The sequence below is a fragment of the Xenopus laevis genome, chromosome 8L (genome assembly GCF_017654675.1).
Source record: "Xenopus laevis strain J_2021 chromosome 8L, Xenopus_laevis_v10.1, whole genome shotgun sequence".
Taxonomy (NCBI): Eukaryota; Metazoa; Chordata; class Amphibia; order Anura; family Pipidae; genus Xenopus; species Xenopus laevis.
The window spans coordinates 87,171,883-87,188,575 of record NC_054385.1 but is presented as its reverse complement, the minus strand read 5'-3'; the positions used below and the strand labels follow the sequence as shown (position 1 = coordinate 87,188,575).

Sequence of the window (16,693 nt, the reverse complement as noted above, 5' to 3'; positions counted from 1 at the left end):
GTTTTTTTTTTTTTTTTTTTTTCAATCCTATAAACAGTTGTAGTTTCACCAAAAAATATAGGTGCCATATACAACCAATAAATACGACTAAAGGTGGCCATACACGGGCAGATTAAAGCTGCCGATATTTGTCCTTTAGATCGATTCGGCAGCTTACCTGCCCATGTGTGGGGGCTCCCGACAGGTCCTCCCGATTGATATCAGGCCAAAAATCGGCCAGATATCGATCAAGTTTGATTTTTTGATTTTTTTTTTTGTACAATCCAGGACCACATCGCTAGTTGATGCGACCCGTCGGAGCCCATTTGTAGTATTGTGATCCTATTGTTCGGCTCCAGGGCCAGATTAATCAGATATCGCCCCAGCTGTTAGTGGGCATATCGGGTTAAGATTGGCGACCTTGCCAAACGAGATCTTATAATGTATGGCCACCTTTAGAGTAAATGTAAAAGCTAGTATTTCTGCCAGTTGGTATGTACAGGTTACTGTTAACATTTTGGTTGTCATTGGTTACTAGATCTGAAACAAACATTGACAAAAAAAAAGAAATCTGACAAACGTGACATGCAGAATTTCTAAATCCTTTAAGGGCAGTGGTACGTGTGCGATTCTGGATATACTAGTGGGTCAGATGTCTGTCCCCCTGATATGCTGACTGATATGTTTTTGAGCACCTAAGAACAAAACAGGCAGATAAAAAATTGGTTCCTGGTAAAATGGAATGTGTGCATTTTGACAGGGTCTTGTATTGAAAGTTCCACTGGCAGACTTAGTGAGAGATGTAATAAAAACTAGAAATCACTGGGGTGACAAAATACTTGGGAGTAGCCACATGTGCCATTGCTCTAATATTGGAATACTGTCATACAACCTAAAGCGAACAACACAGTGTAGGATGATCTACTGGTTTTAATTGCTCAGAATTTTGTGTTGATCACTCCTGAAAGCTCCTGTTGGCTCATGACTCATCAGTGTGTTGAAGGTCACTGTGAAAAAGATGGCATAAAATCTGCTCATTCCAACTATATTTGAATGCCAGATTGGTGACGTTTTGCCACCCACGTGTGCAGTCAAACTGATATTAACGTGTCACTGGGTGCATGAGCCGACTGAGTGAATTGCACAACAATTGGAAGTATTCATAGGAAGCTTTTGCCTACAGGAGTATTGTGCTGACCCTGGATTCTCCCAAAAAACTGCTATTGGGGCCTCTTGTTTCTGTTGTGCCAGCATGCATGTTCCTGTGCTTACATTTTATTTTCTCTTTCCTCCTAGTTAATGTTGGTGATTATATCCAGGCTGTGCTGGACAGAAACTTGGCTGAAAACATCTCCCGTGTCCTGTACCCAAATGATAATGTAAGTTCAGATGGTGCTGCTAAATCCTTCTGTGGAACCTTTATATCTAAATGGGAAGCTGTCTGAAAATCATTGGCTTTGTAATATGACCGCACAAATGATATTTCAGAATGGGAACATTCATGGAGAGTGACCATTCCTCATTCACTCAGCATCTACAGCCAATTCTTAAATTTCTTTTCTGCAGTTCTTTGAAGGGAAAGAGCTTCGTCTGAAACAAGAGTATTTTGTGGTGGCTGCTTCCCTGCAGGATATAATTCGCAGATTCAAGGCTTCAAAATTAGGGTGCCGGGATTCTGTCCGAACTGCATTTGATTCCTTCCCTGATAAGGTAAGTGCACCTGTAAGACTGGAACATATTGTTTCACTTCACCTAGGCATGATCCTTGCTTGATAGCAGGCGTTTTATAGCACAGTATTCACTTATGTGTAGTCTGTATTTCAGTATCTGATGCATATGCTTTTTAGGCTGTACAATTGTTTAAAAGTAATGGAACACCGAACACCATCCTTATTATATTGCTTTACCCTTATGGTCCAGAACTTTGCTGCTACTATTTTATTTTTAAATCTGTCTCCATAGGTAGCCATACAGCTGAATGATACTCATCCGGCCCTAGGAATTCCAGAATTAATGAGGATATTCCTGGATATAGAAAAACTGCCCTGGGACAAGGTAAACATTAAATGTTTAATTCCCAGCTGATGTGAATGCTGTATGATATCAGTTATAGTGTAGAAGTGCTGCAGAATATGTTTGCGCTATATAAATAAAGCACAATGGTCCATGAGAAAACCATTATACTGGCAGAGAAGAAAAAAACCTTTTTTTTTGGGATTTTTTTTTTTTCTTTCTTTCTGGATTGATATCTATATAACTTTTTTTATTTATACCTATAGTTATATTTATTTTTTAGCAGCACTCCAATTAGGAATTTAAAGGGGCCATATACCTCATATATAGATATAATTAATATATATTTAAAAAAAAAGTTTTTTGCTGAACTGCCTTGCCTCTTCTCCCAGGGTCTTTTTTTCAAATGATGATAATTGCAAATAAAGCCCATGCTTCCCTAAGCATTAATGCCAGAATAAAGAAAAAAGTAAAAGCTTTTTATAAATGAATCAACTTTCACTGGAAACTAAGTTTCCTTGTGTGAGAAGATATAGATGTGGCAGATATTTGTATGAACAACTTAGTATGGAAATATTAAACATGGCTTCATCTGAGGCCTTTTATAAAACACTTTATAGTATGCTGTGTTATTATTGTCAGAGTATAGTGCTGCAAAATATGGCAGGGCTATATATAATAAAAGATAATGCCAAAATGTGCTTCATATGTCATTTTAATAGCAATCCCTAAAACATAAAGGCTTAAATTAGGGAAAGAAATGAAATGGCATCAGCTAATTATCTGGTAATCACTATATAACCACAGTGAGTGGGTTGTCACTGAGTTGCTCAAGTGGTAATTTTGTTTTTATTGCTGAGAGGCTTTCTCCTGTATCCTAGCAGCTATCCATTCTCTCTCTTTCTTCCTCACCGAATATAATTGTGTACTGCTGTTTTTCAGGCCTGGGAAATCACAAAGAAAACATTTGCATACACAAACCACACTGTGCTGCCTGAAGCTCTGGAGCGCTGGCCCGTGGACCTTGTGGAGAAACTCCTGCCAAGACATCTCCAGATCATCTATGAAATTAACCAAAAGCACTTAGATGTAAGTACTAAACACTTTCTGCTTCTGGAGGCTTAATTGTCCCATTTCTGAGAATTCTATTTTTCAACTGTGATTAGTTTTTTTGCTAAAATGAAAGATGTTTTCGATATTGTCAGAGGAGTGCATTTGTCAAAGTGGGCAAATTAGCACAAATGCGGTAACCCATAGCAATCTGGTTGAATTTTATTGACTTTGCAATGACGTTTCTTCTCTGCTACTGGATTGGCAGAAATTTTATTGTGCATGTGTCGAGCTAGAAGCCAAACCCCTTCAAGCTGCGTTGCTGGACGGAGCATTTTTAATTATAAATTTTAGTGTAATGCACTGGTTTACTGTGTTTGTTTTAGCAGCACTAGCATAATTTATATCATTAAGGTGCTGTCTAGAAATGGACTGGCAAGACTGGACTGATGTGTACATAGGCTACAGATAAGCTCAGTAAAATACAACAAACAAAAGTCATATGCCACTTTTGGCTCTCGATATAGTAAAAAAATGATACAATGCACAATATACAGTAGGATATTTTTTGCCAAGAAATTGTTGGCTTTCAATAAACAGACACATAAGGTAATGTCAGGCAAGGCTGCCCATGCCATCTCCTAGTGAGTAGCACTTGTCAACACTGGTGACACTCACAGCACTAAGTGAATTGGCTATGCATGAATGATCTGTACTATTTTAGTTGCCAAATTTTAAGCCCAGGAGGATCATATGTAAATATTAATAATTAAATTTATTTTTTAGTGTATTCAATTTTTTGGTTTGCAATTTCTGCCTGACTTACTATGTTGCTCCATTCACTTACATGCAAAGGACTAGCTATGTTTAATAATGGTAGGGTGTGGGTTTGTAATAGGCTACTGTTGCAAGGTGTATTTAATGGAGATATAACATATACACATTTTCTCCCTCTCCACAAACACAACGCCAGAAAATATCTTCACTCTTCCCTGAAGACCTTGGCAGGATTAGAAGGATGTCCTTGATTGAAGAGGATGGAGTGAAAAGGATCAACATGGCCCATTTGTGCATCGTTGGATCACATGCTGTTAATGGTGTAGCCAAGATTCATTCTGACATTGTGAAAAATGAAGTGTAAGCTTGTGTGGTTTGGATTTGTGGTCAAGAGGTTGCTATCCTCTGGTCTTCAGAAAATGATACAAAGCCAGGAAAATCATGGCCTTAAATTAGCATACATTTACCTGTCCTACTCTATTTACTTTTGCTTTGGCTCATTCACAATATGTTTTAAGCCTGCAGTTCAACAGTGTATGAAATACAGCTTCAAAGTTGAGTTGCTATTCTGTTTGGACCAACAGTGGCAAAGTCCAAACGTTTGCAGATGGGTGAGGCTATTTGAATGTCATTACCCTGGAAACACCCTCTAGTGATCAGTTGTAATGAGTGCCGCATATGAAAGTTTCTTACATCGATGCCACCCATACTACATAGACCAGTGATCCCCAACCAGTAGCTCGTGAGCAACATGTTGCTCTCCAACCCCTTGGATGTTGCTCCCAGTGGCCTCAAAGCAGGAGCTTGTTTTCGAATTCCAGGATTGGAGACAAGTTTTGGTTGTATAAAAACCAGGTGTACTGCCAAACAGAGCCTAAATTTAGGTTGACAACGCAAATCGGGGTTACCAAATGTCCAATCACAGCACTTATTTGGCACCCCAAGAACATTTTTCATGCTAGTGTTGCTCCCCAACTCCTTTTACTTCTGAATGTTGCTCATGGGTTCAAAAGGTTGGGCATCCCTGACATAGACCATCCAATTTTAGCTGATCGACAATACAAAATTCAGTATAACTCCTGCATGGCTTTTCAGTAGAAACATCTCAACAGCAAAAAAGGTTAAATGGAGGTAAACAGTCATATGTAAGGGCCCACAGTTTATCTGCTTCAATCCCTTAAAGGAACAGTTCAGTGTAAAAATAATAACTGTGTAAATAGGCTGTGCAAAATAAAAACTGTTTCTAATATAGTTAGGCAAAAATGTAATGTATAAAGGCTGGAGTGACTGGATGTGTAACATAATAGCCAGAACACTACTTCCTGCTTTTCAGTTCTATAACTCTGAGTTAGTCAGCGACTTGAAGGAAGACCACATTGGAAATAACTGTTCAGTAAGTTTGCAATTGATCCTCCGCATTCAGCTCAGATTCAAATGCAACAGTTATGACCGATGTGTCCCCCCCCCCCCCTCAAGTCTCTGATTACTGCCTGATAACCAATCCGTGTAAACCAAGAAAGCTGAAAAGCAGGAAGTAGTCTTCTGGCTATTATGTTAGACATCCAGTCACTCCAGCCTTTAAACATTACATTTTTGCCTAACTTACTATATTAGAAACATTTTTTTATTTTGCACAGCCTTTCTATTTACCCAGTTTTTTTTATTTTTACACTGAACAATTCCTTTAAGCTAAATGTATCTTTGGTAATTCTCTTTCAAGAAGGCCATGCATGTGAAAGGCTATGGTCTGAGTTGTGTGATTGAAGTTTCAGGGACTTGCCAGATGTTTAGACAGCAGTCTTTGTCAACGATAATGAAGCTTATCCAATGTAAAATGCTAAAGAGGTATATAAAAGAGCTGTAATATTTCTGTTTTGCTTCAGGTTTAAAGATTTTAGTGAACTGGAGCCAAATAAATTCCAGAACAAGACAAACGGGATTACTCCTAGGCGCTGGCTTCTATTGTGCAACCCTGGCCTTGCTGAGCTGATAGCAGAGGTAATAATTCTGCCCTTTACCTACCTACCTACCTTACCAACTTTGAGCCTGAAACTAATTCCCCTCATATTTCAGCCTTTTGTACTTTCTCAGCTACTGTTACAATTGTGGGGATGATGGCATGTATTGCAAACATTATTATATATTCAGACATTGCCCACTGATACATTGTTGGAACAAAAGCAGCCCTTATGATCAGCTAATATTGCTGTTATTTTTATACAGTGTCGCACCAGCTTGCAGTGCTGTATAGTTGAGAACATTCAATGATGACAATCCAGGACACTAATGAAGCAGTGGTTGAGCGTTCTGTAAACTCTAAGGGGGGAATTCACAAAAGTGTCGGTAAAAAAAGTAACCCAGAAGTGGCGGTCGACAAATTTGTAAAATGTCGTATGAACGGCAAATTCACAAAGGCAGATGTTACCATCTCTGAATGTCTCGTAAGTCTGACAATTTTCTAAAATGTCGTATATCTTTTCATCGTACAAACGACATTTACCAAGACTTTTTAAACGACAATTTGTCTGACATTTTCATTTTGGAGAGCCTAAAGTGTCTGAAAAATTGTCGGTAAAAAAACGAGTTTACGAGTAATTCATAAAAATGGCGGGAAAAGTGGCGCCGAAAAAACCACGCCCACTTTTAACGACACTAATTCAAAAGTGTCGCACATGTCGGAAAATTGGCGGAGAAATGCTCTGTGAATTTGTCGGCTGTTGCTACGAAACTTTCTACGACATTTTAAAGACATTTTTTCGTTCCCGACACTTTTGTGAATTCCCCCCTAAGGGTCTGGCCACACTGGGAGATTAGCCACCATGCGACAAATCGCCTCCTCTTCGCGGCGACTAATCTCCCCTATCTGCCTTCCAGCGGCTAATCGCCTTGGGGCAGGGACACGAAACGCTTCGTTTTCCGAAGTTGCCCCTAATTGCCTCGCGAGGAAACTTCGAGCGACTTCGGAAAATGAAGCGCTCAGTATGCCTGTCCCCAGCCGGGAAAAGTCAGGGGAAGGCAGATCGGGTAGACCCTTAGGCTTACGTTCTAAAAGATTGTAATTTGCTTGTACTTGATCACATTGTTACAGGTTAGGGAACACCAACAAACACACTTTTTGGTTCCATTCTTTACAAACTCATCATACAGAAGAAGCATACAATTTACTGCAGAATAAACCATGTGCAGTCAGTTATTCAGTCAATTCTCCCATATTGCTTAAAACATCCCCCTTGTAGATTTTTTATTCAAGGGTAAAGCCTTTTCTAATGGCTTTACCAAGTGTAATATATTAATAAATTCCCAGGTCTCCTTATCGAGCACCGGAATACAGACTTGCCAAATTCTAAATGGTGATTCCTGTAATTTCATCAATAACTTGAACAACTTGGAAACTAGTTTAATTTTACTTCGATTTGTAAGTAATCTTCTCGGCTCTATCTCAAAATACTTCTAAAAGTGTCTAAAGTAGAGGTGGTTCCCTTCTCACCCTAAGTTACCTCCATTTAGAACTCCTCTCTGGCACGGAGTTCCCCCCAATATACCTGTTATTGGCAGTGTTACAACATTGATGGATAAAACTCTCTTCTCCATGTAACATACCTTGTATCTCCTGTAACCTTTTATATATTTTTTTTTTTTCCTCTTCTTTAGAAAATTGGTGAAGACTATGTCAAGGACCTGAGCCAGCTGACCCAGCTGAAGAAGTTTGTTGATGACAACTCGTTTATCAGGGACATCTCTAAAGCTAAAGAGGCAAGTGTGCACGTTACTTGCTGGTGATAATATAATCAAGAAGTTTTACATTGTTGTAACAAGAATACCTCTCCTAGGAAAACAAGCTAAAATTTGCTCAGTTCCTGGAAAAGGAATACAGAATGAAGATCAACCCAGCTTCCATGTTTGATGTGCATGTGAAAAGGATCCATGAGTATAAACGACAACTGCTCAACTGTCTGCATATCATCACTATGTATAACCGTATGTATTACATACACCATGTGCATTTTTCCTTTGTGACTATTTTATATTGATTTATTTTGGTAGATGTAGCCGGTTACTAATTGTATATAAATGATAAATACAGGCATGTTTTAGTTTGTTGCCTTATAGCTATAGGTGTATACAATTTATTATTGCTGTCTAGTTTTATATAATGACATTTTATTTTGCTTTATTCCCTCCATCCCTTTTGTGATTGTGTATTAATTAATGTAGTAGCTGCCTGGGGCTTTAAGGGCTGACTTACATCAGCAATCTTGTAAGATGGATTTAGTTGGATATACAGATATTGTGCAATATCTATCAAAATTGATCATGCCATATTTTGCCCAACTGGTCTATAACATTTATTTTTGATTCTACACAATTTTGAATATCTTCCATGAAAGCTTAAAAGTAATAGGATTTGTTTTTGTTCCTTCCTGTTATCTGCACTATTCAGTCTTTCCAAGTCTCAGGGCAAAACACTGCTTCCCTTTATATACTATCTCTCAGCAGACACATCTCCCCTTGTATTTTTACTTGTGTATTGAACAGTGTGGGTTAAAAGTGATTCTTGCTAATGGCAGGGAAACCTTGCAGGGATAAGAGAATGGCCCTGGAATGCATCTGTACTTAAATATGAAAGCTTTCCCGCGAATTGCAGGAGGAGATATGAGTGTAAGGAGCTTTGCACAAAATCTAGCATACAAATAAATTCTTTTGTTAATTACCAATACAATGAGATAGTTTGGGAAATGGATTATTGTCCGTTTCTGCATATTCAAGGTGATATGAATATTGACTCCCTTACCTCCCAAATCCTCTGCATTCAGAACTCCACTCCGACTTTATTCCTGCTATTATTGGCAGTACTACAACACTGATGAATAAAACATTCTCCAATGTATTCACAGTCCTGACAAAGTGATGGTAACGGTTTATTTTTTTTATTTATTTTTTTAGGCATCAAAGCAAATCCCTCCAAGAATTTTGTTCCTAGAACGGTTATCATTGGAGGGAAAGTAAGTATGTAGAGAAGCACACTATCTAGGCTTGGATGTAACGGATGTAAACTGGATATTTTAAGTCAACCATGATTATAGCCCAATCAAAAATGCAAAAAAGTTGTGGGTGGGGTCGATTGAAGCATACCCCTTATGTTTTAGCTATTAAAACTTTGACATCATTTTTTATTTACTTTTAAATATTATAGAGCCTAGTTAAGAGTGTCTCTTTTCAGAGCTGTATTCCTTGTGCTTTATTCTGAGTAAAGCCTCCATCAATGTTTAGAATGTAAAACTGATAAACCACAAACCAGTATTCTCTTATTTTTCTCTTCAACATCACTGCCCCCCCCCCCCAGGCCAAGGTTTGTACCACATGTCGGACCCATGTAAATATTTGAGTTGTATTCATTGCTCAATGCCCAACAGGATTTCCCAACCACACCCACTGATATCTGACAGAGCCCCAGCCAATATTTTTAAGGCTCTTTAATTGGCAGCAAATATCTTTCCATGTATGACCAGCTTAATTTTCTACATCTAGTCTTCAGGCTGAACATGAAATGAGAACTGTGAAAGATTCAGCTAAACCCTTTGCCTTTATTTGGGCAGCTTTGATCAATTGGCCCTTGGCAAACTGTGATCAGTGGCGGATTCTAGAGCAATTGTGTAGAAATACACTGGCACACAAGGCAATTAAAGTGCAGGGTTACCCCCTTGCGGTTTATTTTGTGCGAACGTGCAACGTTTCGGGGCAAGCCCCTTTATCAAGCATACCACAAAAGTGCAAGTGCAGACATTATAACAGGTATCCAATTGTAATAATTTGCATACTTAATTAACCACCCCCTCCCATTGGCCTGCCCTGAGTGTAGTCCAATAAAAAACGACATAAAAAGATAAAAAAAGTGCTGTCCAAAGATGATCCACAGGGCTGGCAATTGTGGAAAAAGTTGTCCCAATGTGATTATTCATTTCCTGTGTACAAATACAATGTTTATCTAAAAAACAAGATAAAAAGATAAAACAGATACAAAAAAGCCATTTGAAGCCTACTAATTAAAAATTGCAACAAAGCAATGGTATAACATACTGACAAACTGACCCTATTACAGGAAATTGATTTACCTGTCCCTGGAGATTACAAGTGATTCTCTTATCTGAAAAAAGACAGGAAAAGGACAGTTTAGTGTTTATCAACTACCTAAAATACATCAGGATAACAGGAGTATTCATATAAAGCAAGATAAATTGTATTCCTCATTTAAACCTTTTGGGCTTCTGGACTGGAGTAACCAAATCCAGAAGCATTCTCTCTGGAGTAACAAGCGTTTTTTGTCCTGACCTTGTGGAACTACAACTTTTTCGAGTATCTGCCATCGTAATTGTGCCACCCGATGGCCATGTGAGAAAAAATGCTTGGCCAACAATGTTTCCTTTTTAACCTTTATTGTGTCCTTACCCACTGTTGTTAACCCAGGTAACTGCGGGGCCTGCGGTTTATAATTCCGTATAGTGCATTTGTGCTCATTGAGCCTGATTTTTATTGGTCTCGAGGTTTGGCCGATGTATGCAAGCCCACACGGGCATTTAATACAATATACCACATCACTACTCTCGCATGAAAAGCAACCATTAATAGGATGCCTAGAACCCTGTAGTGGATGTGTAACAAAATTCCCTTGTATAATGCTATTGCAATGGCCACAATTCTTGCATGGGAAAGTCCCATGCGAAGTTGCTTTAACAAGAGTATTAACCCTCGGATGGCCATGTTTCTTAGATTTGATAAGATCACCAATATTCTTCCCACGTTTGTAGGAAAAAAGAGGAGGTTGTTGAAATAAGTGATCGTATTTAAGATCATTACTTAATATACCCCAGTACTTTAAGACTATCTTACGGTAAAACTTAGCATTACTATCATCACCTGTTATAATGTCTGCACTTGCACTTTTGTGGTATGCTTGATAAAGGGGCTTGCCCCGAAACGTTGCACGTTCGCACAAAATAAACCGCAAGGGGTAACCCTGCACTTTAATTGCCTTGTGTGCCAGTGTATTTCTACACAGTTGTCGTATTTGGGGGTTGCCGCACCCTCTTACATTGTGCACCAGGCTATCCGAACAAAAGAAGGAGTGTGCTCAGCTTTACTTTGTTCCAGTTCAGGATTCTAGAGCAAGTCATTCGGGTTCCTTGCAAGTTGCTCTTTAGTTTTTGTGGGAGGGTAATAAGTCCGCACACTGTGCGAGTTGTCATGTTGCAGTATGTTGAGGGATTCTATATTCACTGAAAACTGCAACCTACAAACAGAGTGGACAGTCATCATACATTAATAGCTGCTGATGAAGAATCCAATAATCTGGTTAATTTAGTAATGACACTTGCAATTTCTTTTAATAAAGAGGTTTTTGATGCAAAATCTACCTCTGTTTTTATTTACTTTTTAAATTAAAGGCTGCTCCTGGCTATCACATGGCAAAGATGATAATAAAACTGATCACATCCGTGGGAGATATTGTGAACAATGACCCAGCCGTGGGAAACAAACTCAAGGTTCTTTATCTTGAGAACTACAGAGTATCACTGGCTGAAAAAGGTTGGTTACTGATATGTTTTCATTTCTGTTACAGCAACCCCAGGGGAACTAGTGCTACTGATTCAGTAGCTTACTTTGCAGCTTTTATAGAAGCAACTTCTATCAAATAAAAATCCCCAGTGCCCCTTAGTGTTTTTGAGAACTGAAGCTACTCCTTTTCTGGTTCTTGTGAGGTAGATAATTTAACTGTATACAACACCCCCCCCCCTTAACCCCTTGTTGTGACTGTTTTGCTAGCGGGAGTCCATTATGCAAGGGGATCATCTGTGCACTGGTAATGTAATTCTCTCCCTTGCAAAAAGCAAACATGGAATAGCTTCAGCTTCCCGGTGTGTCCTGTGTTGCTCAAGAAATAAAAGCAAATATGTTCAGCATCAGCACAAGTCCTATTAAAGTCCATTAAATAAGGGGGTATACTGTCCCTTTAAAACCAACTAGCTATGTAGTTTACACAAGGGTAATATCCAGCAGATAATTAGAATAAACCATTTTTATCATTCTGATCCATTTATTTTAGGATTTGTAAAAGTCCAATGAATGTTGAGGTTAATTGCAGGTTATTTTCTCCTATAGTTCAAGGAGCAACACTCCAACTTTTACCATTCTTTGGGTTTCTTGGGAGCTGTTAAAACTTACACAACTTGTTATACATGATCCCACACACAATGGCATAAACCTGATGCATTATGTGCAATACACTAGCTCACCTCCTAAAACTGGCACTTTAGTATTCAGGCTTTGACTTTCCTTGACTACAATGTCGGCGAGCAGACTGTTTTTTCTTTTGACAGTGATTCCAGCTACAGACTTGTCTGAACAGATTTCCACAGCGGGGACTGAAGCTTCTGGCACTGGAAACATGAAGTTCATGTTGAACGGAGCCCTGACCATCGGTACAATGGATGGTGCCAATGTAGAAATGGCAGAAGAGGCTGGGGAAGAGAACATCTTTATATTTGGCATGAGAGTGGAGGATGTTGCAGAACTGGACAAGAAAGGGTAAGAATTCTTGTTTGCGCGATATCTCCTTCTTTGGCATTGAGTCCGGGACATGCTATTGGGAATAAATAGCTAAAACGATTTGACAAATGCTAACATTAATTAACGTGTAACTAAAGAGAAAATTGTTAATGTTTGTTTTCCAGTGTATTTATATATACATCCAATTTCATTTCTGCGCTCAACAGTTCCTTTAAAACTGGATGTGTATTATAATTTATTGATTTTTCTTCAGACCCTTTCAGAATTGCCTTCCACACATTCAAGCAACTGCCTGGTTCCTTTAGTATGTAGGATCCTAGCAACCAGATAACAGGTTAAGCAATTCAAAAAGGGACATTTTCCAAAACTTCCAAAGGAGTTGTACATTTTCTAAGAATCATGTCAACAATGGTTTTCTAAATTGTCTTTTCAATGTCAATGGTTTTGGGAATTTGCATACTTCATAAAATCTGGAACTATAACTGAGTGCTGGAAGTATTAATTATTTGGAAGTCTTGTTTTGTGGGTCTGTTTAACTGTATGCTAAAAATCTCAGGATGTCTGGAACATGCCTTTGCAAGAAAGTCATACAGCCGCTATTTGATTTCAGGTTATTGATCTGTAGTTGGAAGCACACTTTTTATTTTTTTGTGTTTTAACAAATATCTCCATTATTTCTCAGATATAATGCACAAGAGTATTACGAAAAACTTCCTGAGCTAAAGAAAGTGATTGATCAGATAAAAAGTGGGTTTTTCTCTCCTGCAAAGCCTGACCTCTTTAAAGAAATTGTGAACATGTTGTTCAACCATGACAGGTTGGTAGTATCATCCTTTACCAAATTATTTATTTATTTATTTTTTGCAAGTGAATGTATCATTATCACATTGTTTGTATCATTTGAGTTATATTATGAACTTTATTTTCTTTCCTCCATTAGGTTTAAAGTCTTTGCTGACTATGAAGCTTATATCAAGTGCCAGGAAAAAGTCAGTGATTTGTACAAGGTGAGACTGCCATAGATACAGTAAGGTCATTGGATCATATGAAAAATCAGGGCCACATGAAAATACAGCTGTAAGGGCACCATAAAACCAGTGCAACTCTGCAAATAACACATGTCCATGTATTGTATATAACCATGTATTATCCAGTACCAATTGCTATTATTATAGCTCTTTTCTCTCAAGGCAGCCATCATAGGCGCACTAAAGATCCCTTATACATGAGTTTCTTCATGTAGTTCATTGCTATCTGTTGATCTTTTTCACGTGTTCCTTCTCAAGGAATTGCATGAAGAAATGCAGACCTTTTGCCCCCCATGAAGGTCGAATAAACTTTGTGGTCAAACTGATTCACTTGGTTCTGCATATATACCATAATGTCAAATGCAGAGTATATCTTCTTTTAATGTATTTTGATATACCTGTCATTTAATCCCAGTCATAAAAAAATCCTACATCTTTACTCCTCCTTTTTCAGGTAAGAACTCAAACCATTTGCTGATAATCAATGGTACTTGATCATTTTATAATTTTGAAGTAATGTTAGAGAAGCCACTGGTGGTGCTCATTTGTCTGGGAAGTGTTAAGGCCATTCTAAACAAGCACAAGTCCTTCATTCTGTACTCAGAATGGTCACGTAAATGGAAATCATTGGAGATGCTATTTTCCTAGGAATGGGTGTCTCAGAAACTTCACCCAAAAACCAGACCCTCTGATAATTTGATCCAGGGATCAAGAGGTGTCACCACTATATATGTTAAAGATGATGATTCTATCATCAAAACAATCAAGTATGGTGCTTATGGAAGGGAAGCCAGGAGAAATTGCCCAAAAAATAGTGGCTAGGGGAATTCTGTAGTCACAGGACTTTGACCTCTCAGTCTTTGAGTCAATAATGAACTACTATGTATAACAGTTATATTTTTGGAGGCTGAGCGAAATGGATCTGTTCCTTGCACCTGCACCATAGTTTATTTTATTTTTTTGAACCGATTAGCCTGTGTGCACATAACACAGCAGAGGTCAGCCCAAAAATACCTCCTTTTACTTACTTGGGTTGACCTCCACTGCATGTGTGCACATGCAGGCTAATTGATTCAAATGTATGGGGCAGGAAGCAGATCCACTTCTCTCAGCCTAAGGGCTCTTGCAGACGAGCATAATTACCTGCGCTCTCCTGCGTTCCCTTTTTCTGCGTTCAGCCGCAGGGTAGCGCAGGAATAGACGCATTACATTTTTTCCAATGGGGCTGTTCTCACACAGGCGTGTAGGCGCCGAACGCAGGAAAAATGCAGCATGTTGCGTCTCAACCTGCATTCTGTGCCTACACGTGCCTGTGTGAGTACAGCCCCATTGGAAAAAATGTAATGCGTCTATTCCTGTGCTCCCCTGCGGCTGAACGCAGAAAAACGGAACGCAGGGGAGCGCAGGTAAAAACGCTTGTCTGTAAGAGTCCTTAGGCTGAGAGCAGCTGGAACCTTCAGCCTGTGTGCCTATAGCCTAAAGTTTGATTGGAGTGGATCATACAACAGGATAGTGAAAAAAACTAAATGGTTTGGGAATGGGCAAGTCAAAGTCCATAAATCAAATTGATTGAGTGGCTGTTGCAAGACCGCTTCGTTTAAAGGAATGCCATCATCAATGTAAAAATCCCAACAATTAAGTGTAGATACTGGTTTCTGCTGCTAAATGTGGCACTACAACCTACCAACCAACTCATGGGTTGTACTAAAGAATTTTTCTATTAGTATCGCAAAAATATTGCTGGTTCTGTCCCTATCTATATCTGTTTACATTTATGCTGGATCAAACCGGTATAGCAGGATATAAAATTTGATTTGTTAAAACTCTATTCCAGAGTTAGTCGGTGTCAAAGGGCATGTAGTAGAACTCATTTATGGAGATTTAGTTGCAAAAGCAAATCAGAACTGTTTGGCTTTAACAAACAAGTTTTCTACTGCTCAAAGCTTGCTATTGTTTCTAGCCTGCAAACAAAATAACTTTATACAAATGAGTAGTATTTTACTTTTCAGACTCCAAAGGAATGGACCAAAATGGTAATTAAGAACATAGCTGCATCTGGAAAGTTCTCCAGTGATCGTACCATAAAAGAGTATGCTTTGGACATCTGGGGAGTGGAGCCATCCGATCTTAAGATCCCTCCACCCAACGAGCCAAGGGATGTGGCGGATGATGCTGGTGCAGCTGGAAAAGCAAAAGCCTAAGCTGTTTAGAAGGCTAAAATGGTGGCTGCAAGAACGGCTTGAGTGCGGCACAGTCCACTTGCTAGCATTGTTTGTCAAGGTTTGGGACCAGAATTATGACCAATGTAGTTTATATACCATGCTTTGAACAAAGAATTTATTGCACTATAAACCCAGCAGCAGCAGGCGCTACAGTGTCAGATTGGAATAATGGTGGTTGTGTTTTATTCTCTACTGTATGGTCACTCAACAAATCTTATAGTAGTAATTTGCTGCAGCATATCTAGAGCCAAATAAATATGTTTATATTGTACGTTTTTTTCTACTCGTGTGTCTCTCTTTTACTCCCAGTACAGAATGTCCATATCATTATATTCTAGTGTTTGGCCCTTTTGTTAAATTTCTCCCCATCGTTCTGTTTTTATTACACTGGAAAAAATCTTTCCAAACATCCCTTATTAATAATGTGCATGGAATTATGGGTAACTGTACAATTTAACAAAGCCCTAAACTATGAAAGAAAACACAGCTGTTGGGTGAAGTTTAGAGTTAATGGGACAGCCAATGGACTGTTTCTTAACCTTGGGTCCCTTAAATGTGGTTGGAACACAATGTCTGGCATGTGGGGAGCCATGGTTGAGAAATGGGATCCTGTAGATAACAAACTAATATTTTTGGTCTTAACATTGCTTTTTAGATTGGTTATAAGACTTAAGCATGAGTTCAAAGGGATCTTAAGCGCCAGAAAAAGTCCCAGCAGCTAATTTCATGGGAAAGCCATGAGTTTAGGTTGCACCTCCCTAACATCACCCATAAAACCTGTACAAAGTGCAGTCATCACAGTAACCACACAGGGTCAGTATTGAAGCACAATTCGTGGCAAAAAACACTTGATCAGGAAGCAGTTTGCATTGTCATTTGATTCATTTTCAACTACTAGTGAAGCAAACCCCTTGCGGTCTGTTTTTTAATGAGGTTTTTAAGAATTAGACAGGTGATTTTCACATTTTTTGTGGTGTGTAAGGAGGTCCATAACCTTGCTAGTTACGTGAATCCTCGGGGGGGGGCAAGGCTTGGTTTTAGTTGATCTGGTACTTGGTC

General features: G+C 38.8%; 1 protein-coding gene across 1 annotated transcript in view; it reads left to right on the top strand.

Moving 5' to 3' along the window:
* Positions 1-15,905, top strand: part of pygl.L (phosphorylase, glycogen, liver L homeolog) — a 30,535-nt gene extending 14,630 nt beyond the window's left edge. The window contains exons 7-20 of the mRNA XM_018230547.2: positions 1,276-1,358; positions 1,546-1,689; positions 1,942-2,034; positions 2,935-3,081; positions 4,016-4,179; positions 5,703-5,817; positions 7,471-7,572; positions 7,650-7,797; positions 8,764-8,822; positions 11,262-11,403; positions 12,195-12,402; positions 13,067-13,201; positions 13,325-13,391; positions 15,422-15,905. Coding sequence (XP_018086036.1) covers positions 1,276-1,358; positions 1,546-1,689; positions 1,942-2,034; positions 2,935-3,081; positions 4,016-4,179; positions 5,703-5,817; positions 7,471-7,572; positions 7,650-7,797; positions 8,764-8,822; positions 11,262-11,403; positions 12,195-12,402; positions 13,067-13,201; positions 13,325-13,391; positions 15,422-15,613 — 1,799 coding nt within the window. The 3' untranslated portion in view covers positions 15,614-15,905. The remainder of the gene's footprint in view (positions 1-1,275; positions 1,359-1,545; positions 1,690-1,941; positions 2,035-2,934; positions 3,082-4,015; positions 4,180-5,702; positions 5,818-7,470; positions 7,573-7,649; positions 7,798-8,763; positions 8,823-11,261; positions 11,404-12,194; positions 12,403-13,066; positions 13,202-13,324; positions 13,392-15,421) is intronic.
* The last annotated feature ends 788 nt before the right edge of the window (positions 15,906-16,693 follow it).